The 25,693-nt window shown below is 39.4% G+C and overlaps 1 protein-coding gene across 1 annotated transcript in view; it reads right to left on the reverse strand.

The window, feature by feature from the left end:
• UVRAG (UV radiation resistance associated) overlaps nucleotides 1-25,693 on the reverse strand; it is an 85,926-nt gene that overhangs the window by 11,570 nt on the left and 48,663 nt on the right. Inside the window, exon 13 of the mRNA XM_064726291.1 lies at nucleotides 16,554-16,632. Within this exon, the coding sequence (XP_064582361.1) occupies nucleotides 16,554-16,632 (79 nt within the window). The remainder of the gene's footprint in view (nucleotides 1-16,553; nucleotides 16,633-25,693) is intronic.

The following is a 25,693-nucleotide window of genomic DNA, read 5'->3' on the forward strand; positions in this document are numbered from 1 at the left end:
CTGGATTAAGACAACCATACAATATAAATTACAAAACCATCACCACATTCTCCTGATGGGATTATAGTGGAATTCGTTAACTGGAGAATTAGCCTGGAGCAAAGAAATAAAAAAGAAAAAACCCACCAACTCAAAAACTTTACATTTGTTTCTCCTCCAACAATGAAAAGTTCATGGAATTGCCCTTTTTATAGTCATTCTTACATTTTAAGGTTTCAGAGCACAAAAATAAGGTGGATTAAGGGATCTCTTCAACAGCCAAGATTAGAAGAATTCATGGGAGACCCCAGTATCCAAATATGAGCAAAACCACTGCTTCTACTAAAATTTTCATATTTCCAACAGTAGAGATGCATAATAAGTAAAGTTAGGATGCAAGTTTCATGAAACCCCTAGAAAAAGTTATTATTTAACTTCATATACTGCGTACTATTTGGCTTTGTAATTGATTAAAAGCAAAGCAATACTGCCTTGTGTCTGCATCAATACAAGCTGCTGCTGCTGGATTTACAAACCCAGAAATCACTGAAAAGCTTATCTGCCTTCTAGGAACAGAAAGAAACATTCAATAATCAGCTGATGAATCGGGTTTTAGTCTGGATTCAAAATTATCACCACATGAATGCAGCAAAGGTTAAGTCCTGCTGGGCATAATTCTGTAGTGGTCTCACATATCTTAACAAAGAAATCTCTGCTTTGCTGCATGATGCAGGCCACTACAGGTACAACACCAAACAAATGTGAACAGGGAGGTGAAAGGAGTTTAAAAACAACTTTTTTTTTACTTAAAAGACCAGAATTCCTCTTTCTCCTCCCCTTAACCTCTGACAATGTAAAATAACAAATATTAGTAAGGACTGGTTTTTTTCCCCAATCCATAAAGCATTTCTCATACACGTTCCCTTAAGTTTAATTTTTTTAACATCCAACACCACACATGCAGGGCTGGCTAATCCACCTCATCCAATAAATAGTAAGGCACTGAACAACATTCATGGCCAGAGGAGGCCATGGAGATAAACCAAGGGTTGCCAAGCACCTCTGCTCTGAAGACAGGCTGGGAGAGCTGGGGGTGTCCAGCTCTTGGAGCTAAATGGGCTCCAAGAGCTGGAGGGGGACTTTGGACAAGGGCCTGAAATGACAGGACAAGGGGAAATGACTTCAAACTAAGAGAGGGCAGGGTTAGATGGAATACTGGGAAGAAATTCTTGGCTGTGAGGGTGGCAAGGCCCTGGCATAGGTTGCCCAGAGAAGCTGGGGCTGCCTCAGGTTTGGAAGGATGGGGCCTCAAGGCCAGGCTGGACAGGGCTTGGAGCAACCTGATCTAGAGGGGGTTTCCCTGCCCATGGCAGGAGAGTGGACTTGGATGATCTTTAAGGTCTGCTCTAGTCCAAACCATTCTATGAGTCCCTGTGACTTGTAGGATTCACACAAGTACTTCTTAACATCAAAATCAGTTTTAAAAAGAGAAAAATGTAGGGAGAAGCTGCTTTGCTCATAAGAATTAAGAGGACAGGAAAACAAGAGCAGACAGAGGTAACCATGTGCTGCCTTGATTCTCCTAAGAAACTGTTCAAATTTCAATTGTCACTATTAAAAGTCGCCCATCTCCACACTAAGCTACCAATGCAATAATTTTCAAAATAATTTTCAAAAGCAGCATTTTATTCAAGATTTTAGAGATCTGATTCAGGATATTACAGACCCAGCCATCCAAAAAAATGTGCCCATTCTAACTGGAGTGAAGAGGTGTCCCAGATTTGTGTTCACATAGAACACCATGTATTCTCCACAGAACTTTGAGTAAATCATTAATGATGTTCTAGTGATAAAATATTAATTCTGATTTCTACACCAATATTTAGCTCCTATGAACAGCTTTATTTTCCCAAGTGCTGCTCTCATGTTTGTTACTAACAACACTTACTCCACAGAAACAAGGTATAGGAGACAAGATCCATCGTATTTTATGAACAGTTCAAGGCAGAAGAACTTAAAGAATTCTCTGTACAGAGAAATCTCAAGAAATAGGATAATACATTTACTTTAAGGCCAACTTCTCTACAGAAAACCAGCTAATCATACCAGTGGGTATTTTCTATTATACCTATATGTTCCAACATCACAGAAAACCATAAATGTTAAAATAAACTGCATTTAAAACAGTGGTTCTCAGAGCAAAAGGTAGATTTATTCTTAAAAAACATGTATTATTCTTATTTCTAAGAAAGTGTTTAAAGACTAAATTTCCTTAAAAGACTAATACCAACAAAATCACAGCATTAGCTGTAGGTGAGGCATGACAAACTGTTTAACTGAAGTTAAATTGTAACAAAACAAGCATAATTATTTTACACTCTAAGATGAGAAAAAATAATATTCAGCTCCTCCAGTTTCTACCTGTATTTCCTTCTCTGCAATGGTCTGAACTTACACTGGAAGGTAAATGAGTGAACCAGGAGTGAACAGCTCCAATCTGAGCATCTCTACTCCACTGCCAACCAAACAGCTTCCAAGGATTCAATTCATCAACTGGACTGTTAGACTTAAAAATCATGACCTAAAATCATGTTAGACAACAGAAAAGCTTACTGCCTTCCTAAAAGTAACAATTCCACAGCAAAATGTTCATTCATCAAATCTACCAGTAGAGATACATAATTTGTTAACTAAATAAAATACAAATCTGTAAAAGCTCAGTTACTTTCCTATAAAGTCTAGAAGAAGTATTAGGACTACTGAAGTTTTTCAATCAAGTAGGCTTTAAAAGAAACCATTTAGTTATCTTTCTGTTACTGGGTAATTGCAGGTTACACCCAAGATTGAAATTAGGAGGTTTGCCACTCTATATGCCTGCTCTTAAAAAAAACAATGATATCCTGCATTTATGTGCAAAAAACAACTGTCCACTTCCTATCCTAATTCTTGCAGCAGTATTTCATGACTAATGGTATACAAGCACATACATTTACTTCCAGCCAGAAACCACAGAGTACCTGGGCTCAATTATCTTGTTTTGGGGGGGAGTGCAGAACTGACTCCAATTCTAACCTCATCTTGTTTCCCCAGCCATATTCATCTTGTTTTAAGCCATGTGGAAGCTGTCTAACAGCCAGAATATGTTATTAAAGCTCAAAATAGCAGCCCCTTTAGTACATATTGTGCATAATATTCAAGTCTATGCCAAAATCCGCTGTATTTTGGACTTCCCTTAGTCCCCATTGCAATCAACTGGTTCTTGATGTTGTAGCAATACCTGTACCTACACAACAGGTGGACTCAACCCACTATTACACTATGCAAAGATCTTGCAATATTAAGGCAGTCAAAATCAATTTTGAATTATTTTCAGCTATATGAGGAGTTCCTCTTGATAGCATCAAGAATTTCAAAAAAACATCTGCTCCACAAATGTGAAAGCCTACAGAGAAAAATAGAAGCAAAACTATTGTTTCAATCAAATTTGCAGAGCTGGTCACAAGCCAAGCATTTTCACAAGGTTTTCAGAGAATGTCAAACACTGAAATATTAAGAATGTCAAACAGAAATATTAAGTTTTAGAAGTTTTAATAAAATGACATAGTTAATTGTTTTACAAGATCCTGGGCGACTTTGTCAGAGTAGAACAGAACACTGGCAGAGATTCAGATTACTAAGCACTGCAATAAAGAAAACGGGAAGTGTTGTTACAATGCCTGTTGCTATATAAACAACTATGGGGGATCACTGAAATAAGGCCTGCTGCTATATAAACAGTTGTGTGTGTTTATATCTTTTGGGAGCAATTATAAAATTTTTTGCTTGCCTTTGTTTTATTGAATCTGGCTAGTTGTTCTAGCTCTGAATGCCTAGGTGGGTTTACTGAAAAACCCTTAAGCTACAACATTACTGAAACATCTTGTGGTAACCAACAGCTCTTTAAATAATGTACCTCCAAACTAAGCACCTAAAAATCATTTTCATTTTTGATACTTCAAAAGACTATCAGTAAGCATCAATTACAGTTTGGAAGTAAACATAACAAAAGGGTTTTTAAAACTTTTTTAAGATTCTTGGGGAAGTAGGAGCTGAAAAAAGAAAAATAACCACTGTGATTATAACAAGTCTTGAAGTTCTCAATCTTGCTTACTTACAGAAGGAGCAAATAGAGGACTGCTACAGTAGTGACAGCCCTCATCCAAGCAAGAAGTGCCCAAATATAACAGCTATTTCAATAGATATGACTTATCTTTATATGCCTGTGTCCATCTCCCAGAGTTACACCTGAAAAGTAGATGTTTACTTTGCTACTCATTCAAGAGAATTAAACTAACAAGCAAGCAAGTTACATCCATATCCTTGAGGACCCATGTCCTTCATTAATCCATTGAGCATACTCTTTCCAATTCCACAAGCCAATCCAGCGTGCCTAAAGCCTTCACTAAAACCATCTTAAAAGACTCCCACCACAATTTTGATATAGCAATAGCAAATAAGGCACACAAGCAGCAACCAAAGGAGTAAGAGGAGATAATTGCATTTTATGCTACACCATTGAAGGATAATTACAATCAGTAATTTTAAAAGCATGCTTAGTCTGAAGTAACCTGATTTGTCTCACATCTACAAGGGAGATGCTGATTTCAATAAGATAATTTCCAGGTATCACAAAATCCTAGAATGGTTTGGGTTGGAAAGGACTTTTAAGCTCATCCAGCCCTAACCTCACCACCATGGGCCTACATACCTTCCACCAGACCAGGCTGCTCCAAGACTTGTCCAGCCTGGCCTCAAACACTTCCAGGGGTGGGGCAGCCACAGCTTCTGAGGACAACCTCAGAAGCCTCACCACTCTCACAGCCAAGAATTTCTGCCCAATATCCCATCTAAACCTGCCCTCTGGCAGTGGGAAGACATCCTTCCATGTCCTGTAACTCCAGTCCTTCCCCTGGTCTCTTAGAGCCCCTTCAGGCACTGGAAGGGGCTTTGAGGTCCCCCTGGAGCCTTCTCTTCTCCAGGCTGAATCCCCAACTCTCCTGGCTGTCTCCAGAGCAAAGGGGCTCCAGCCCTTGGAGCATCTCTGTGGTCTCCACAGGACTTGCCCTAAGAGGTCCATGTCCTTGTGATGCTGAGGGCCACCCACTCTCTCACTCTGACCTGTAACAGTGGTAACTAACACTGGAGATGCTACACAGTCCCTGGACCAAGACAGTCACTAGCACAGTCCAGAAATGTTCATTTCTACATAAGAAAAAAATGTCCTCAGAGAGCTCTGGCTGATTCAGCTCTCACAAACTGCATCAAATTGAGACGGAAACTTTTTCTCACCACTGGTTCTTCCTGCCCCAAGAACAGCCTGTCTCTTTCCCTCTCCTCTCAGCCTGGAGAATTTTAATTCATTTCCATCTGAAAGGCAGGGGAAATTCATGCATGAAATCTACATACAGGAATGGTTCAGAAGTGATCAGGGAAACTATATTCTCATCTGATAACAGACCTAATGCCTTTTTACTTTCTTTGATTTGTCCTGGAATTACATTAAGCCGCTTCTTCCTCTTGCATTCACCAAAACACGAAGTTTGATATTTATTCAAAGACAGCAGCAGCCTCAATTCTAAATGCACAGCAACTTTTACTATTCTGCCAAACATTTATGAAGCAGTTTTCTTCTTATTCTTAAAATTTCAGCAATATTTCACACTGGATTTTGGTTTCACAGCAATAGTGTTTACTGGAGATAGACCTCAAGAAAATAAGGAAATAGGAGTATGTGTTTGAGTACATGTAGAATACACTGTAGAACTGAACATTTAGATAAGCCAAAAAGCTGCCTTTCCTCAAGGAGTCTCTCACTGCTGTGTATGAAACTCTTCTTGAGAGTGAACACAACACCCCTCCAGAGAGGTCTCAAACATTAACCTTCATGGTTTCAGCCTGGTGTCCAGTAAGGGGAACCATTGTCAAAGACAGGCTGGGAGCCACTCATATAAGTAAAGTATTCCTGTAAAACTTAGCAGTTATTGGGCTTGTTACAAAAACCAACATATATGGGCCCCCATGCCCATAAAGGTACACCTCATATGCCATGACTGTTTCATAAAAGAACATTTTAAAAGGCAATTTAGAAGATAGAGCAGTTACCGGCCTCCAAAAAGTTTCCCCCACTCCCCAGTGAAGCACTCAAATAACTAAAACCATGTTTACTGCAGTCTTGCTGTATTTAAAGCTTGATGAGATGAAACTATAGAGCACATAACCTTTACAGATTCAAGTCAGAGCTTCTCAAAAGGCTTCAGTATCACTAATTGATGTTCACTGGAAAGTGATGTTCACTGTTTATAGGAAATGGGTACACTTATTTCCTATTTCATGCTGAGCTTTTGTATTAAAAATCATTACATCAGGCACAGAACAAGAGGTTAGACATGCAAAAGTCAAAAGGGGAAAGATAAGTAACATTCTGTGCCTCCATCTTAAATTTTCTGTGTGTGTTTAGCTCCCCAAATGTAATTTGTATACCTGAAGTTTGCTTTTTACCTACATATGAACCTATGGACACCAGAAGGGCAATATTCTCAGGGAATACCCAGGTATGTACAGAGAACTCTACCACCCTGTCCTGGATGCAAACCAGAGAAAATGTATGGTTAGGGTTACAGAGCTACACACTCCTCCTCCACTTCTCTGTGACTTTCACATTGTAATAAATCCACTCCAAAACCAGGTAATTTTCACATATGACATCAGTCCAGCTCCACTCTCTACTTTAAGATGTTACAGGAAAGGAACCCACAGAATTATTTCAGTGGGCAAACAATGAGCTCCATTAGATGTTGTAAAATCTTTCAGCTATTTGTTCTTTCATGTTGTGTTGGGAAAGTCCTTGTTTAAAATAGGTGAAATTGAGTTTCTGGCCATTCATTCATCCAGGTTTGTGATCCCAGCTCTTTCAGGTAAAAAGGCTTTTGCTTCAAGAAAGCTTTACTCAAAGAGCAAGTGATTCAGCCCACGACACAGAGCTTAAATGGAAGAAGAATTTGGGGTTCTCTGCTCCCAGCCACATCTTGCATTTCAGTTGAACTGCTTTTCAGGTATCTATTACATTACTGTCAGTGAAAAAAAGAGACTGATTTCTAAAAAAAGATAGATTGTAAATCAAATGGAAAGCCCTCTCATTTGAGGAGTACAGAATGAACAGTTTAACCTATGAAAGCCTTGCTTCCTATCAGGGTAACACCAGCATTCAGTGAACTCCACTTGGCAGTAAGGTACACCAATACAGGAAATGGTTTCCCATATGATGGATGACATTTCAAACTTAAAAGCTGAGGTCAGAGAGGACAGTTCAGCACTGGTGTTCCTGAAAACATCAATCTATATGTGTTAAACTGAAGCAGAGCTTGGTTGTTCCTAATTACACAATATTAACTCCATGAATTACATACAAGACCAGCAAAGAGAAATGCAATAACCCCTTCAGTATTTCCAGTCTCTTGAAAAACAAAACACTTTAAAGTTCTGGATTTCCAAACATTATGGACCGACCAAAAAGTGAATGAGCCCATACATATCAGAGCCTTTTATTCCATTTGTTGGAGAACAACTTGCTCTGAACTTCAACCCCAGTTAATAAAAAACCTGAAAGGCATTTATGGATGATTAAGGAGCTGACATACCAAAAGTATTCAAAATAGGTTTTGTGCCCTGATGTGCCAAATCTTATGCACAGAAGTATGAGACCAACCCTGACCAAGGAGGACAAAACATACATATTAAACTATACAACAGAAGAACACAGGATGTGGGGGGAAATGTGAAAATAACAGAGGCTCAAGGACAAAAAAATCTGAACCCCACAAGTCACAGAATGTCACTTGCTTGCAAATAAGAGATAAGAAGAATTTTTATGCATTAAAACAAGTGAAGTTTTAAGAAATTAGGTGCATTTTACCATAATTTCTTTTTCCCATTAAGAAATGGGCCACATGGCAGAAAGAGAGAAGGCTCTGAAGGAAAAATCAGGCCTACCAAGCAGGACCTGGAAATCCACAGATGTGAACACTTTGTATTTGAATGTCCAGCTTTGCCTCCAGTGCACACACCAACTTGTTAAGAAAAACTATACACTGCAGCTTTTTCCTACACCGATACATTGTGCCAGGGCTTGATAACAGATTTCCCACCTCCCTGTCTCTTTCAATTTTGCAACATGGAACTTTTATACACTACAAAGCAGCTGAACCTGGCAGACAACATGTGTTTATGTCAGATTAACTATATCAGGAATCCATTTGCATTTTGTATACTTAACTTTGGTTCTATTTTAAAAACATACTCATTTTTTTTAGGAATTCTTTTAGTCTGAAGAGCTAATGCACAGAGATGATGACAGCTACACAGTACAAAAGCTATGTAATACAGAGAAAATGCCTGCAAGGCTGGTCCCACAAAATAATTTTGGAGAACTGACTCTAAGCACAGCTGGTGATGCCTCTCCTATTCATAGAAACCCATAACAGCTTGGGTTAGAAAGGACTTTTAAGCTCATCCAGTCCTACCCTCCCCCACTATGGACCTAGATACCTTCCACTAGACCAGACTGCTCCAAGACCTGTCCAGCCTGGCCTCAAACACTTCCAGGGGTGGGGCAGCCACAGCTTCTCTGGGCGACCTCTGCCAGGGCCTCAGCACTCTCACAGCCAAGAATTTCTGCCCAGTATCCCATCTAACCACGCCTCTGGCAGTGAGAAGCCATTCTCCCTTGTCCTGTAACTCCAGGCTCTTCTCCAAAGTCCCTCTTTAGCTCTTGGAGCCCCTTCAGGCACTGGAAGGGGCTCTGAGGTCTTCCTAAAGCCATCTCTTCTCCACTCTGAACAACCCAAGCTCTCCCAGCCTGTCACATATGAGAAGTGCTTCATCCCTCCAGTCACCCAACCATACTGGTCATCCCACCACGGCTGCAGGAGCCTCCAGCAGTGCCTGGGCTTAGGCTGCAGGTGCCAGGATCTGTACGGGTTGAACATCCAAGACCTGCTCCTTCATAGAGCAAGTTCATATTGGTATTTGCCTACAGACAAGGATAGGCAGGTTTTCAGCTGAATGAAAGCCAGGACTTCAGTTACAGCTAATCCAGCCTCATTTCAACCTATTTTTTCTTGGCATGGGTGATAGGAAAGGAAAAAAGAAAGCCTTTCCAAAAAGTTTGCAAAAAAAAATACATTTTTTTGAATTCCCCAATTCTAAATGATCTGGCTAAGTATCAGCTCACTGTTACTCTAGGAAAGTTTCAGGAATGAAACCTCTCCTAAGAGCTTTTGGCTCTACACAGCTGGAGAAGGTACTTTGTGATGTTTCAGGTGCAGTCTCTTCCTCTTAAATTGAAATGAAAGCCTGGCACTTGACAAGACAAGGACTAGGCTCTGGCTTAAGCCTTTGTTCTTTCAAGAACACTTTTCCGTATGTAGCTGAACTGGCCTTGGATTCAGACAGTGCATTCTTTCTGAACTGTGTGTTTTATGATCTTAGTTTAGGGGCCTCATAAAAGATGTAGAGTGCAAGTCACAGTATCCTGCACTCAAAGGCCATAACCACTGCATGTACACCACTACTCACAGGATTCTTTAAAGACACTTCTGCTCCTTAGTGTTTATTGCCAAAACAAATTCTAGGCCTAACATTTCTGCTGTTCAACTTCCCATGGAAAAGCTTTTAGTTTGTGTTATAGAGCTGATTTTCTCTCATGTCTGATAGTCTAACAGAACCAGAAACTGAACCTCTTGCCTCATTTCATGTTTAACAGCTGAGTTTCACTTCAGCCTCTTACATATGGTAATAATAATACTAATACATAAATATTAAACTTTAATTTCATGCAGGTATTAGGAAGATGGCACTTTACACCTACAATGTAACAAGAATTTTGGTTTTCTTCTATGGTTCTGTGAATGTTACTTTGTGCATTAGACAAGCAACTCACCCACAAAGCAGCATTCCCAGGAAAGCAGCACTGGCTGCTCAGCTTCTCGAGCAGATTACACAAAGCAGGTAAACGCCACCTGCCACCATGTGGACACGGTGGCCATGGACACACAAGAGGAGGGCCAGACATCAGTTACTTACCTGGATCTGTACTCTATTGGTGAGAAAAAAGAACCTTGGGGGAGCTGACAAGAGAGTATTCTGGTTTTTTTCATATCAAATTGCAAAGTTCATGTGTTGCTAATGACTGTCAGAACTATTCTTTGGCCAGGGCTGAGCAAGTGACGCCAAAGTGAAAAGGAGTATCAGTCTAACACAACACAGTATTGGTCTGACAAAACAAATGAGGATGAGGAAAGAAGCCTTCCTTGTGAAACAATCCTGACCACAGCATTCAGGCTGAACAGGAGAAAAAATAATCTTTTTTTTTTTCAGTGTAACAAGTTCCACAGGTTTCACTAAACTTGGAAGTGATGCCTGGAAGGTGATGCTTGTCTGACACCATATGCAGAGACTCTGCTAACAAACACAACTATGAACTTTTTACATGGGTAGACAGGGACAGAAAAAGGGGAAGATATTTAAACTAGAAGAGGGCAGATTTAGATTAGATGCTAGAAGGCCCTGGCACAGGTTGTCCCATCCCTGGAAGTGTTCAAGGCCAGCCTGGACAGGGCTTGGAGCAACCTGGTCTAGGGCTGGTGTAAGGAGGGTGTTGGTCTAGGGAAGGGTTTCCTGCCCAAGAGCAAGATGGTCTTCAAATTCCCTTCCAACTCAAACTGTTGTATGATTCTATGAACTGAGGTTAAATTAGACACATTCACTCCTTGGGTTGGCTGTAGGAAAACAAAGAGTTGTAAAATGATCCAAATTATTTGACACTTGGTTTTACAAGTCTACTTTTCAAGAGCCAAATTATTTAGACAAGGACAGAACACCACTGCTCCTGAGGCCATGTTCAATAAAGCCAGATGGAGATAGTGACCAAGGTAACAGCAAAAGAAGAAAAGAGGTCTCACAACATACACATAAGCCCCCTGCTTATGTGGTAAAGCTGAGATAAGACTTAGAATAAGAAATCCAGAAGATTAAGAGGCAAATTAATTTGATGTCCTTCAGTGGTTGACTGAAACAGAAAATCATTTGACACAGAGTGTAAATAACTTCACTGCCCCATGCAAGAAAATAGCTGCAATAAACTCCCTTCTCACTGGTACCTAAAGAAACCAGCTTGACAGCTCTACTGAAATTATGTCCTCTACAAGTAGTCTGGTAACTGGACAAGAAATAATGCCTGTCAAGTATCATGCAAAAGACAACCTCTTGAATACCTAAAGAAATTGGAACTTTGATGAACAAGATGGACATGCTCTCCTCAATGACTACACATCATAAATGCATGCATTAGACATAATGACCAATACAGGACAGAAATCACTTAATATAGAATTACAGAATTGTTGGGGTTCGAAGGGACCTTTAAGCTCATCTCATTCCAAGCCCCTGCCATGAGCAGGGACACCTTCCACTAGACCAGTCTGCTCCAAGCCCCATCCAACCTGGCCTCAACTTTCTGCATATACAATTTTGGGCAAGTTATTCTCTCACAGTAACAATGTGTGTGCTCACTAGGGACTCACCTCAGGGAGGATGGTCACTAAATTAAGATCAACTCATCATATGTAATGAAGAACCTACAGTGAAGTCAGGCTGAAGCAATTAAGGCTCTGGGAACAAAGGGGAGAGACAGCAAAGCAGCCAGTAAAGCAGCAATAAAGATGCTTTCTTTTTACAGCCCTGAGACTCAAAACTCAAAGCCACTACATTCTCAATAACCCCTACTTCAAAGTTTAAAAAAATTATTTAAACTATTGAGATGAAAAAACCTAGAGCAGCAAGACCACTGCCCAAGCACTTGTGAGAGCTCAGTTCCACAAGGTCTCTGCCCCAGCAGAATTGGGTGCCACCCACACTGTTCAGAACAAAGAGAACTCTGAGAGATGCTATTTGGACACTGTTCTGTGTTCACTTATCACCCACAAAAAACTTCACCAAACTTCAGGGATTTCCTAATATTCATCCACCATAACAAGAGGTTTTCATGGTATAATCTCAATTACTCCACTGTGAATAGCAGGATGAGAGTTCACTTCTTTCTCCTACTAAAGCCTCAGCTTCCTCAGATACTCCATACACATCCCTAACTCAGGAGCTACAGGGTTTATGGGGCTAGTACTTGCTGAATGCTCTCAGCTGTCTAATGCTTTGGAGAGCTGTGCAATTCACTCCCATTTTAGCAACTCTATTGTACTTCACCTTTGATAATTATAATGATTTTTTCTGTAGGTATTATTAGACGCAAGTGACTAATTTATCTTTGAAAAAAAACCCCTGCATTTCTATGCTAGTGAGAGTCAAACAGCTGAAATCTTAAATGGAAATTTACAGCCTTAGATAATGTTATCCAACTCAAAAGGCTCCTCTGTGAACTTTGTCAGGGATGCAATTTTACAAACAGAAAATATGGGTATTGAAACAATTCGTGCTCACATACAGATGGAAGTTATTATGAACTCTTAGAATTAACACACATTGTTTCAACTTTGGAATGTAACAGCAAAGCAAGTTTCTCCAAAAAAAACTCTACCAAGCCAGCACTAGGCTGCTTCTAATTCCAGCTGAATTCTCCTGAGTGCAAGATGTGGTTTCCAGTGTTATTATCCTGCTGTTTTACAAAACAGTACCCCTTTATCTCTAGAACAGTTTTTATGTCAGTAATTTTATATCAATCTCATCTCACTTCTGCCACACTCACATTTCTCCTTGCTGCCAGGATTCTAGGTAATTGTAAAAGGAAAAAAAAAATCTGTGAAATCAGGCGAGCTTATACAAATAATTTCAAAATATTTCTTTAAGTTGATTGAATTTTTCTGGGCTCTTGTTTGTAACAGTGTTCAAAACTTGCATGAATGATTCAAGTGAGGTAACAGAGACCCAGGCTCCTGTTTTCATGCTCCAGTGAAGTCACCACTATTCTTCCCAGAGCACAGAGGGAATCAAGCAACTGATTTACATTTGTTCCTGACAAAGAGGACTGGTTCTCTGAATCAAAGTAAACACCTTTGGGTGATGGTCTGGAGATAAGAGAGAGGCAGCTGCTCATTCTCTGTCCAAACCTAATTTTTCACACATTCACAAGAACTAAGCATATCTGAACACTTCTCTGAAAGCAGCCATAAGGTCTGCTAAAAGCTATGTCAATTCAACAGTTCCAGCATCCCAAGAAACATACAAGAACTCAGACAATCTTGGGTTTTTAGGTCAAGTCAGCCCCAGAGCACAGAGGTTTTATGATGCATTGCTGCACTTTACCTACCTGCTCTGCTTTCAGAGTGGAATTTCCCCTTGGCAGAACTATATAAAGCAGCAATATTTGACCAAGGACATGAAAACAAAGGTGACTACAACAGTTTATGTGGACATTATAACACTTCCATGATTAAATAAGTAGTAGAAGCACCCCCAGAAACTCCAATTTACTTTTATTATGTTTTTATATCCAACAGCATACAATCTCAAGCATTTACATGGGAATCACTAGTGTTCTACTAACCACTTTGAAGTTTGGCCACTGACTGGCTTGCACCAGCACCCATGACCTCAAGCAGAGCTGGAAACTCTTTTTATACCAATACATACTTAAAGCCTTCATTTACTTTTATAAGTTTGAACATATGCCATTGATTTCAGAAACCAACTGCAAGGAATTGGAAAGCAACATGGGTGAGTGATCATGTGTTCAACCACCCAGAGTCCTTCAGAAACAGGACAAGAAAATCAGAATGAAAGGTTTCAGTAGGTATAAGAGTGGTAACATTTTAAAGGTGACAAGTCAAGGAGATAAGGAGGAAAACAAGTGAAGTGATGACAGTTTCTATAAAAAAATACTACAGGCACAAGTGTCAAGTAACCCAAACTACACAAACAGGAAACACAACCACCCTGGCCTCAATGAAGAATTCATCATTTCAATGAAAAAAATGACAGAGCTTCTTGCTTGCAGCACATAACTGAACGGCAAACTCCAGAATAAGGTAAAGACAAAGAAGGGCTGAAAGGCAAAGCAAGCAGCATCACACTCACAAGTTACAGAATGAACTAGCAAGCAGAGATTAAGGAAAGCATTGTTTTGATAGTAATGAAGAGAGAGATCTATCAAAGCATCTGAGGGAAACACTAATCCCTTTTTCTCACTAATCTTCCCTCTGGAGGTCAAGTGTGAACAGCTGGCTGCCATTACCAATACCACCAACAAGGAGGTGTAGTCTAAGATACATTAACAGCCTGGCTAAGCCAATTTCCAAGATTAGTAGGACTCGATTAACTTTGTCTTAAGATATTTTAGCCTTTAAGTAATTTCAGAGGTTATTGTCCAAAATACACTAAGCATGGGGTATGGAAAATGGTAACTGCAATCCAAGCTTAAAAAACAAACAACACAAAGACTCAGAAGCTTTACTTCAATTTGGGATAAGGAATGGCAAAAAATGATGGAAGAGAAAACTGGAAAAACAAACAAGACTAATAGAAACTAAGCATAAAAAGGTCAGATTTTTCAGGAATAAAACTGTAAGACTAATGTAATTTCAAACAGATTAGAAACAGAAATGTCATATTTCTCTTGGAATTTAAATCTCTTGGCATTTTCTGCTATAATATGCTCACAAGCATGCTGGGGAAATGGTATATTGATGAAGTATAAGTGAATACAGAGAAAGTACTCTTTGGGTGTAATAAAGAATGGCTCATGACTACAACTGAGGTGCTGGCAAAATGGGACTCCACCTGGAATAACAGAACCCCAGTTCTATCCAATATTTTAATTAGGTAAACTGGATAGGGCATAGGCTCAGATACAGCCAGCATAAAGCTGAGACTGAGTTCTTAGCTTTTTTGCTTTTTTTTTTTTAATTTTTTTTTGCCACCAAAGCATAAACATGATTAAGAACAAGAAAGTTCTTCTTTAAGAATACATTCAAGGTACAGCATATAAAATGTGAATTAAACAAATCACCTGCTGTGACAGCTGCAGTTGGTCTGAAGCTGCACAGATAAATTTGGCCATAACAGACCCCAACTTGACCAGCCTAGTTCATTAAGGAGTAAAAGTAAACAAGTCCTCAGGAAAACAACATTGGATTTGCACTCAAACAGGGGAGCCCAGCCAATCCCATTCAATCCTGAATGCAGACATCAGCTGGCCAGTGAGCTGGGTGGTGTTGAGACCTCAGCCACTCAGGTGTTCAAGTATGGGAAATTTGAGCCCCCTATGAAAGGGGGTGTCCATCAATAAACATTGGGTGTTGTCACTGGAACTCGGTGTGTTCAGTCCTGTGCCTGTCTCCAGCACTGCAACAAACCTAACAACCTGCACAAATTCAGCATGGAGTGTTGTGTTGCTGTGCAGGAAATACCTGGGGTTGTTGGTTGCACAGAATCATAAGATTTACTCTGCTAGGCTTTTAAGAGTACAAATCTATTAGAACCCAATGAACTGGAAATAAAAGGACAAGACTTGGGAAGCATTTCTCTCATCCTACTCAATGTTTTGAAAGCAACAGCTGCTCACTGTATCCAGCGTTGGGCATTGCATTTCAAGAAAAATATGTATTCAGATGGAGAATCTGAGACAAGAGAAGTGTTGAAAACTGGTTTTTCAATGCATAAAAGTTTGCAAAATGGAAGAGACTTAAATGGATCAGATTATTATAATATATAAACAAAGGCAAGCCAGTTTTGGACCCAATGTCAGAAATTAGCTGTGTTTAGTGGCCAAGACAGTCAAGCACTGGAACTAAGCAGTACTTATATCACAGGTTTTTCTTCACAGAACATCACCAGAGGCAGCATAAAAGCAGCTGACTCTGTCCTAGGACTACATAACAATTGAAACAGCCAGGCCTCTTTAAGACCAGCTTTCTGAACATTCTCTGAATTCCAAACCAAATGTGTTAGCTGCAGGTATTGCTGCCATCTCAAATACAAGTATGCAAAGTCTCTTCCATTTTTCAGAGTAATAGATGTTGGGTTTTTTTAATACATTAAAAACAAGGAAGTAAGGTTGACTAGAGAACTTTTTAAATAAAAGTCACACATTTGCAATACTTCATATTTTACATGTATTGTGTTTTCTTATAAGGGTAGAATACCAGTTGAAGTAATAATACAGCAAAATTAAAGACACATGAGCAAGAATTACATGAATAGATCTTCAAGTATGACAGAATAAAAAAATCTGAGAATATTTACAGTTTTCAAAACAGTGTGAAGTCTATAGACTCATAGAATGTACCATTTGAAAAGGAAAAGATTCATTATTATCTGGCAAGTACTTCTCTAAGCACCACAGAAGAAAATCTCAAACACAAAGCTGAAGATAAGTGAAAATTATGTTTTCAAGGACATTTTTATTAGTTCATAGTTTTTTACCACAGAGAGCAGCATGACAGGACAGCACATGCACATTCACGTCATATTGACAACCAAGCAGAAAATACATATAAATTATAATAAAAAGCAATCTCAAGTGTACCAACCTGTGCTATATTTTTGTTGAGAAGATAAACTCCATATTCAAATTGAAGCTTCTCCCCTCCTTTTGCATATAAAGGAAATCTGATGGGAAAAAAAAGGGGGGGGGAAGTATTTAAGGTGAAATTATTCAGATGCTTGTGTAAATTTCAAGAAGCCACAGATTCCTTTTCTGAGAAGGTAAAAATTAAAAAAGCTTCCTTTGCTGACTTCTCCCAGGAACCTCTCCATAGGATGTATTTAGGAACCCCCTGCAACTCCAGTCAATCAGCATTTAACAACTGATGCCAAAACTCAGCTACAGAATTCCATTTTTAAAGTATTTGAGGTTTTTAAAAGACACTTTATGATTCTCCCAGGGCTGCAACATCCCTCTCACCAACCAAAGTGTAATTTCAGAAGCACACAGCACAATTCCAGATCCCATGTTATCCTTCTGCATTCACTCAGTCACACTTGGTTAGCTCATTTCCAAACAGAAAGAATATTTTAAAAAGTTGTTCTCTTTTGATCATTATCCTGTGATTGACAGAGCACAAAGCCCTTTACACAGAGAAGAAATTTGCAGGCTCACTTACCAGAACAACATACAGAACAGAAATGATTCCTTTCAACAAACTTCACACATGCACCAAAGGCTTGAGTAACAGCATCACAGATCCCTATAGCCCTTGCAAACATTTTATTACTGATCTTTATTTTTCCTATGTAATAAATATTGCTCACCATTTTAAATGCAAATTTGCTTTTATATTTATATACCCAAATGTATCAAACAGCTTGTAAGAACATAGCATAGCACTGCTGCATGAGACAGGAGAACTAAAACATTAGTCCCTTAAATATTGAAACTCTTTGACAGTTTCTGCATTAAAGAATATCGTTTTATATGTCAGCTTAAAGAATCTCTGCTTAAGTGAAGCAGTTCTCAAACAGCTGTAATTGCTGTACACTGCACTTCTAAGGATTGTCTTTTGACTCCTCCTCAGCACCAGAGGTTATGAGGTCACCATGGTCAATTCAGAAATCTTAGCACAAACTAAAATTTATTTTTATGGGAACTACAGCATGAATCAAGTTTTTGTCTTTTCATGAACTATCTCGTGCAGCTCCTTGTCAAGATGCTGAATGAAGTATCCACATAAGCCCCACCCTATAGCAGAAACTAAGGTTCTCAAGTATAAGATAACAAATACAGGAGATCAATATCTACTAGAAACAACACACATTCTGGAGAGGTGATTAGGCAAAGTGAATTTTATCATCCATCAGCCCCACAGTAGAGTACATTTGTAATTTTAAGAATGATACAGTGTCATTAAAGCTAAAGGTTAACAATCACAGCAGATCAAACTGTCAGCTTCAGGTTTTCTGCTACTTTCAAATTTGCTAGGTCTCTTTAAGCTGAGGAACATTAAAATCTCTGTGAATACCATATATCTAGCTAACCTCACTTAATAGATCTATAAATTGAACTAGTTCCCCATGCAAGAAAATGAAACTCCCAAATGCTACAAAAATTCTGCAACACATTATTCTACGTGCAAAATACAAAGCAAGAGAAATTCATTTCACTACCTCCAATTACACTACCCAAACAGAGCAAGAGTTAGATTTAAAGAATAACTTTACAATTAACAGTCTACAACTGACCCATTTTTTAATAAAAGCACCATTAGCAACACAAACCACGGTTCCCTAGAAAGCAGCATTTCATGATGTCACTGGTAACAGGAACCATGCATTCTATTATTAGACACAGAGCTCTTTGATCCATGCAGTATAGAAAGGGGGTAAAAACTGGTGTATGGTGCTCACTGACACCTCCCACACACAGATTCTTTTGAAAGGGAAAATCAGGCTTTTCTGCTTATCACATTGATCCTGCTTCTTTGCCAATATTCAGATTTCTATCCTCTAACTTCCACTAATTAATCTTGAAAGGCTTTAAACCACGTACATCCTCAGGTCAGCTTTCACAACATATTCACTTAAATTTAATTCTTGAAACTGCCAGTGGATGTCTCTGCATATACATATTAATGACTCAAGAGAAAAATATCACTAGGTTTTGTGCCTCTCTCTTTGTGTTTTATCTTGCTTGCCCAATATGCCTGATCACAAGCAATAAACTCAAGGAACCCAAACATTTTATACAGTGCTTCAGTGAATATAATTGAATCCAACTTGAACTGCTGCCTCCCTGTGTGAAATTCTTCTTGCCCACTCCACAGAAAATGGAGTAAGCTTAATCCCTCCCTTTGGCATGCTGCAAAAACCTGACTCTGTTGTGTAAGGATTTAGTTATACTAAATACTTTTGTAAAACACTATTTTAGTGTTTTTATAATCACAAAATGCATAGTGAAATTCAAAATGGCATCCGCCTACCTATTCTACTCCAAAGTGCACCTTCCTTCTTTCCATTCTTGCTGATGTATTTGGGGAAAAAGAATCACTAAGCTCCATTAAAGCAAAAACAGATACTTATTCTGAGATAAAAAATTTGAACAAGTGTGATATGTTTAGTGGAAAGAATCAAAAAACACAAGCTATAGGTACCCTTTCTACAATCAACAGAAAAGATTATCTGAGAGAAGTTATCAAGTGTTGGAAATTTGTTCTCAGTCCAGATCAGAGCTCAGAAGTTGAGCTCTGGTCCTCCTCAGAGTAGTACTTACACACTCTAGGAAACCATGCATCTGCCATGAGAACAGTCAGGAATTAGGAACAAAACAGCTTCTGCTCAGTGAGGGTCAACATGTGCCTTTGTAAAAATATGCTGTCATTTACATACAGCTAGGGAATATGACATTTCAATGGTATGTAGACTTATTAAAATACAGTGCTAACACACCCTGAGTTTACAGAAGATGGTCTGTTTCTGTATATAAAGAGACTGGCAATGTAGCAAGAGTAGTTTTAACAGTGATTTGTAAAGAAGCTCCTGGTTTAGAGAAGATTAACCTGATGCAAGAAAAAATCCACCATGTTTAGTAACTTGTAACAGGTTTACTCCATTTGGAGCTGTTTCTGTATCTGGTATTCCCACTGCTTTCAAGACATGTCAGCAAAGGAGGAGCCTGTACTGGGGAAAAGCAACAACAACTAGGAGTGACTAGGGAATAATCAGCCAGCAGGCATGCATATAGGTGGCTTTAGGATCTAAGAGAATTGTGCCAAAGATGCTGAAATTAAACAAGCCCCACTGTGAATTCAGAAGGTGGAGAACTCTGGATCAGAGTGATCCAAACTGCACACTGGACTGATTTGAACCAGATGGTCAATATGTACTTTGAAGGTTTAAGGTAACATAAAGAAGATTCTTAATCTTAAAAGCTTACATTTGTTTTGGAAGTCTCATGTTTTGCTTATTTGATCCTATAGGACTGTGACAAACACTAAGTTTTTACTAATGTTTTCTGAGTCATGATCTGTTTTATAGGGCTCACTGGGATACAAGTCAGCTGACCAGTGTTACCCAGATGCATCATAATGCACATCTACAATTAACCAGAAAACACTTGCAGGGCATTTTTAGGCACATAGCTCACAGCTCCTTCCATGGCATATCACTTGGACAAAACGTGTGTTTTTCTATGGTGATGCCACCATGACTGAACAGTCTCTCCCCTGGTGAAGCAACACTATTGTGTTCAAGACCCAAGCATTCCCAGTCCCACAGAAGACGTGGTTTTGATTGTCATTTCTCACAGATGACCAAAAAAACCTAAATAAACATAAAACAGCAGAAGCAGATAAAAGACACTTTTAATAATCTCTGAATAACTTTATTTTAGTGGAGCTTAAAACAGAGATGGCAATTCATATGCCCTAATCTTACCTCTCTCATCCCCACTCACTTGAGCTCTCTCCCATCTCTCCTGCTTGGAGGGTTCCCAAGAATAAGCCCCTCCTCTCTACCTGCAATCTTAATTTCAGCAAGTCATTATCCACTGCTTTATTTCAATCCATTCCCTGTTAATTCCTGCCACACTTCCTAAGCAGACATCAGCTACTGGATAAAGAACTCTTCAGCTTAAAACTTGTTTTTCTATCAAAATCACCTAACACTCAAATATTTAAACCTACAGAGGATCTGCTGATATGCAATGAGTAAGGAAAGTGTGAGCAGGTCAAGGCTCAATAGAATTGTGAAAAAGAAAAAGCAGGCAGAGGTTACATGCTTGGCTTAGAGTTACCCTGATGGTTCAACATCAAGTCAGACTTTTAAACAAAAAACAGGGCTGAAAGTCTACCTGTAATCCACACTTAAAATATAAAACCAGCATATTACCATCAACAACAGAATTAAGTTTTGAGCTCAAGGACCTCACAACACTCCACAAATGCTAAGTTTTTAAAGAGTTAGTTTGAATATTTGCATTTAAAAATATCATTCTGATAGGTATAAAGTTTAAATGTACCCAACTACACCATCAACAAGACTATTGGGGAGCTGTAACTCTGCTTAGTCTAATTAGACTTTATTCTACCATGATATTTAATCAAGTAGAACACTCTGTAGACAAAAGAAACACATGTAACTCTAAGAAACTTAAAAGCAAAGTATAATAATAATAATCTCACTACAGTAAATCACATTAAGGTTACAAAGACCAGACAGAATACTAAATCATCTACTCTGGTTTAAAAGTCTTTCTATTAAAAAACATAAACCCACTATATGTGTTTCCAGTCAATATGAAAAACCAATGGTGGCTGGTTGTCAGCATTTCCACTCCAGCTGACTCATGCACATGCTAACAGCTGAACAGAAATCTCAGTGTCAAACCAAGGCAAATTCCAATTTTCAGTTGAAGGAGGATTCCTGAGTATGTCTAAACACATTCATGGTCTGGTGGCAGTACAGGAGCAGCAGAGATGATTTCAGATGAACACTTTTGCCAGTTGGGCTTGTCTAGGGGCCTAAAGGCATTTCTGCTAGAAGTCAGCTCTGTAATTCTACAGGATCCCTTCAGGAATCTGATCCAGAGGCTGCAGCCGCCCATGAGGCCACAAGCCACTGCTCCGTGTTGCCGTTCATCCAGATACAAGGAGATCATCCTGCAATCACAAAGCTACAGGCACAAAGAAGCCTCATGTATCACCTCTAAGGCAAGCTCAAACCACCCTGTACACTCAGCTATCATAACAGTTTCCTCTAAAACATCATCCTTCCTAGAGGTAGGAAGGTTGTTAAGTCACCTTCCATTGTTAATTCAAGTCTTTTCCATGATTCAAGATGTCACAAAGACTGTGCTCATGCGCTGCTGAAAGTAAAACCAAGAAATTTCATACACAGACAGAGAAAAAGCCTCTTGGCAAGGATTTTTCATTTTCATATTTAGAGTTTGAGGTGTGATGCGTGCAGTTCATATCCATAACCTATTCTGGTGAGGTTTTTTTCCTCATTGACTTCTTAACAAAAGAAAGGGTTCCAACCCTTCTCTTACTGACTTTTAAAACCCCTGGCTTTGGTAAGAGCATAGGCAACAATTTGCCAATATAGTGTCTCCAATCAAAACTGCTCACTAATACTGATACATTTAAAAACCAGAAAACTGACTACAGAAAAAGAGAATTACTCTGGAAAATCAGAGGCCTGTTTCAAAGCTACAACAATGATTAGACTACTTGTGGTGTTTTAAGCATTAGACCATTCTTACAACTCAAATTGTGCTAAGTGTTCTACTCTAATCACTAAAAACTCTTCACTGTCCTTTTTCCAGCTGACCCTCAACAAGTTCTCATCAGCCATCAAGATCTCATTTAATTTCATATATTTATCTCATCTTTAGCTGTTTTAAATAGTCACTTTGGTGCTTGATGAATACTCAAGTAAATCTCTACAGGATTCCTGGCTCAGGCAGATGGTAAATGTTAGGAAAAGCTGAAAGAATCCTTATTCCATGCATTTATTTCAGACCTCAAGCATCTCTTATGAATTCAAGTCCAAATAAATTTACTGTTGTGTTCTGTGATTTATGAATTCTGCATCCAGAAATATCACGTATGTCCCAATATACTGATGGCCCACTTTTATTGTCTATAACCACCTGCCTTTAACACAAACTATTTTTAAAGCTTATGAAATTGCTTCATTTTTAACTGCTTTCACCTGCTTTTACTTTGGTAATACACCATATGTTTTAGATCTTCTATTCTCTCTTCAGTTCAGACCTCTGCCATATCCCAAATTATATTAAAGTCTCAAAGTTTAATCTGTACTTCAGAAAGCTCTTAAGGGAAGAAGTCAGTAAAATAATGGTTTTTACACATCACATCCAACTGTCTTGCACAGGACAAAGTCTGGCACAATTTAAATATCATATTACATCTCATTTGGCAAATCTAAGTAAAATTCCAAATCTAGTTTGGAATTATGTTACATAGCCTTAACTTTCCAAGTGATTCAAAACTTTAAGGACCAGTAATATTTGCAGCTTTATAAGCTACATTAGGACACTTATGTTTTAGGAACACTTAATTATCACAAAATGGTTTGTGTTGGAAGGGACCTGAAAACCCATCTTGTTCCAACCTCCTACCATGGGCAGGGACAGCTCCCACTGGACCAGGTTTCTCCACCCCTGTCCTTCCTGCCCCTGCACATTTCCAGGGATGGGGCAGCCACTGCTTCTCTGGGCAACCTGTGCCAGGGCCTCCCCACCCTCACAGGGAAAAATTATTCCCAAAATTCCATCTAACCCTGCCCTCTGGCAGTGGGAAGCCATCCTCCCTTGTCCCATATCTCCAGGCCCATGCCTAAAACACCTCTGTAGCTCTCTTGGAGCCCCTTTATGCACTGCAAAAAGCTCTCAGGTCTCCATGGAACCTTCTGTTCTTGAGGCTGCCTCCAGAGCAGAGGGGCTCCAGCCTGGAGCACCTTTGTGGCCTCCTGTGGATTCATTCCAGCAGCTCCACATCCTTCTGATGTTGGAGCCCAGAGCTGGAGGGAGCTGTGCAGGTGGGGACTCACCAGAGCAGGACAGAGGAGCAGAATTCCCCCTTCACTGCTGCCCATGCCATGGGATCAGCCCAGCACATGGGCACTTCCAGGTGCCAGCACACATGGCCAGGGTATGTCCAGCTTCCCCTCCAGCCATCTTCCCAAGCTGTCCTTCTCCTCAGAGCTGCTCTCAATCCATCCTCTACCCAGCCTGAACTTGTGCTTGGGATTGTTATGATCCCAGTGCAGCACCTTGCACTGGGCCTGGTTGAACTTCACAAGGCTGGCACAGGACCAGCTCTTCAGCCTGTCCAGGTCCCTCTGCCATCCCTTCCCTCTACACAACACACAGCTTGGTGCCATTGGCAAACTCCATCTCACTGGCCATGCCATTGGCTTATAAGTTAAACAGTGCTGGTCACAATTCCAAATTATGAGAACATCAATCATCACTGCTGTCCATTTTGACATCAAGACATTACCCAGTAGTTAAGTGCAGACTGGAATCTTAATCCAAAGATTAAACGAAGCTGACACCACTGCACTTTCACATGACTGTATTTACACTATCTTTGATACTTCCTGCCCAATTGTGTCCAATTTATCAGAGAACAAACTCAATCTGGCTTTTTCTTTCACTTCTCATTTTCAAGGACAGTAAGCAGAATGACTGCAGAGAGGTGGCTGCAGCACAGACTTGCAGAATGCAGCTGAAACTCAATTATTCATTACCATACAGATAAAGAACTGATGTCATTTCTGTGACTGTAAGTCACTCATGTCATAGCAGAGCATCTACCAAATCTGGGGGAACAATTTGTATCTCACAATTGTTACTAAATTGTGTGTCTCACAACGCTACTAAAAATGGGTCAGTTCAGAAAAAAAAAAGAGTTTTAAACTTTAGACCATGGATAGGACACTCTATACAAGGATAGGACTAAATAGCACAATCCAGGTAAGATAATGGCCTGAAAAAGCCACAAGTTCTTGTTTGATATGTCTGAAGTATGAGGAATGTAGAAGAAAAGGTTTAAATATTTACTCAAGTTTGAGTTATTTCAGCTTCACCCCCTTTTGGGGTCTGCAAGGGGGGCAGGCAGGGGAGGAAAGAACTCGTGTTTTCCCTCCAACCTAACCACACCTTGTTTGCTCACTGTAATGGAATGTCCTATTCAAAGGAGGAAGCTTGTGTGACTTAAAAGTCCTGAGGCTTCTCTGAACCAGAAGAAATTAAACCCTGAAAGCCTTTTAAGTCAGAAGGACCACCACTGTCCAGACAGCTCTCTTGAAATCACAATTTCTCAGGACACTTCAAATCAAATACTAGGACAAATAAACTGCTCAAGAGCCACAAGCACCAAAATATCCAGCATTCCTAACATCTTAGCACTCCACCTGAAGATCAAGGCACAAGAAGCTTTGGCTGCACACCTTTAAAACCAGTTTCCTTCTCAGATAAGCTGCACCACAACTCTATCAGCTTCACAGCAAAGACTGGACAGATCTGCAGAAGACCCAAAATTAAATAAAAAGACAGAAGAAAGGACTACAAGCATGCATTTTGCTTGTAATTACAGATTAAGACATAAATAAGTGTTACAAATCACAAGCAAATTCAGACTGGATTACTATATGGTTTTGAGTTCCTACTTAACAAAAAAAGCTACACTTGTAAAACAGATTTGATGACAAAAATACAGACTGCCATAAGGAAAAAGCATATCCTCATTCAAGCTTTATACAATAAATAAAGAATTAGTTTACTGGGGAAATAAAACATTAGTTTAACTTTATGAAATGTATTTTCAAAATGCATTTCTGAACTGTTCAGATGATGTTAATCAAAAGCAGAAGCATCTTTCTGTGCTAAGTGTAACTGCTGTGACCTTGCTCTTGGGGAATGCACAATAGCTTCAGTATGTACAGACTGTGGAAAGAAAATAAAAGCCAATGCCCAAGTTGTGAAAGTCAGGCAAATCCTGACAAGACAGTCACCACTTTGTACCAGAGGGTATCCTTCTATTGCTTCAGCAAATGATTTCAAATACCTCAAAATCACAGCAAAGGACCTATGGAGCCAGTGACACTGACGGCTTTTTGTAAATTGGGCATTTCCGTGACATATTTCAGCTTGGATTCAAGGCTTGCACCATACCAGCCATGATCAATGTCACAACACATGGACTATCTG

This window comes from Zonotrichia leucophrys, chromosome 1 (assembly GCF_028769735.1).
Source record: "Zonotrichia leucophrys gambelii isolate GWCS_2022_RI chromosome 1, RI_Zleu_2.0, whole genome shotgun sequence".
Taxonomy (NCBI): domain Eukaryota; kingdom Metazoa; phylum Chordata; class Aves; order Passeriformes; family Passerellidae; genus Zonotrichia; species Zonotrichia leucophrys.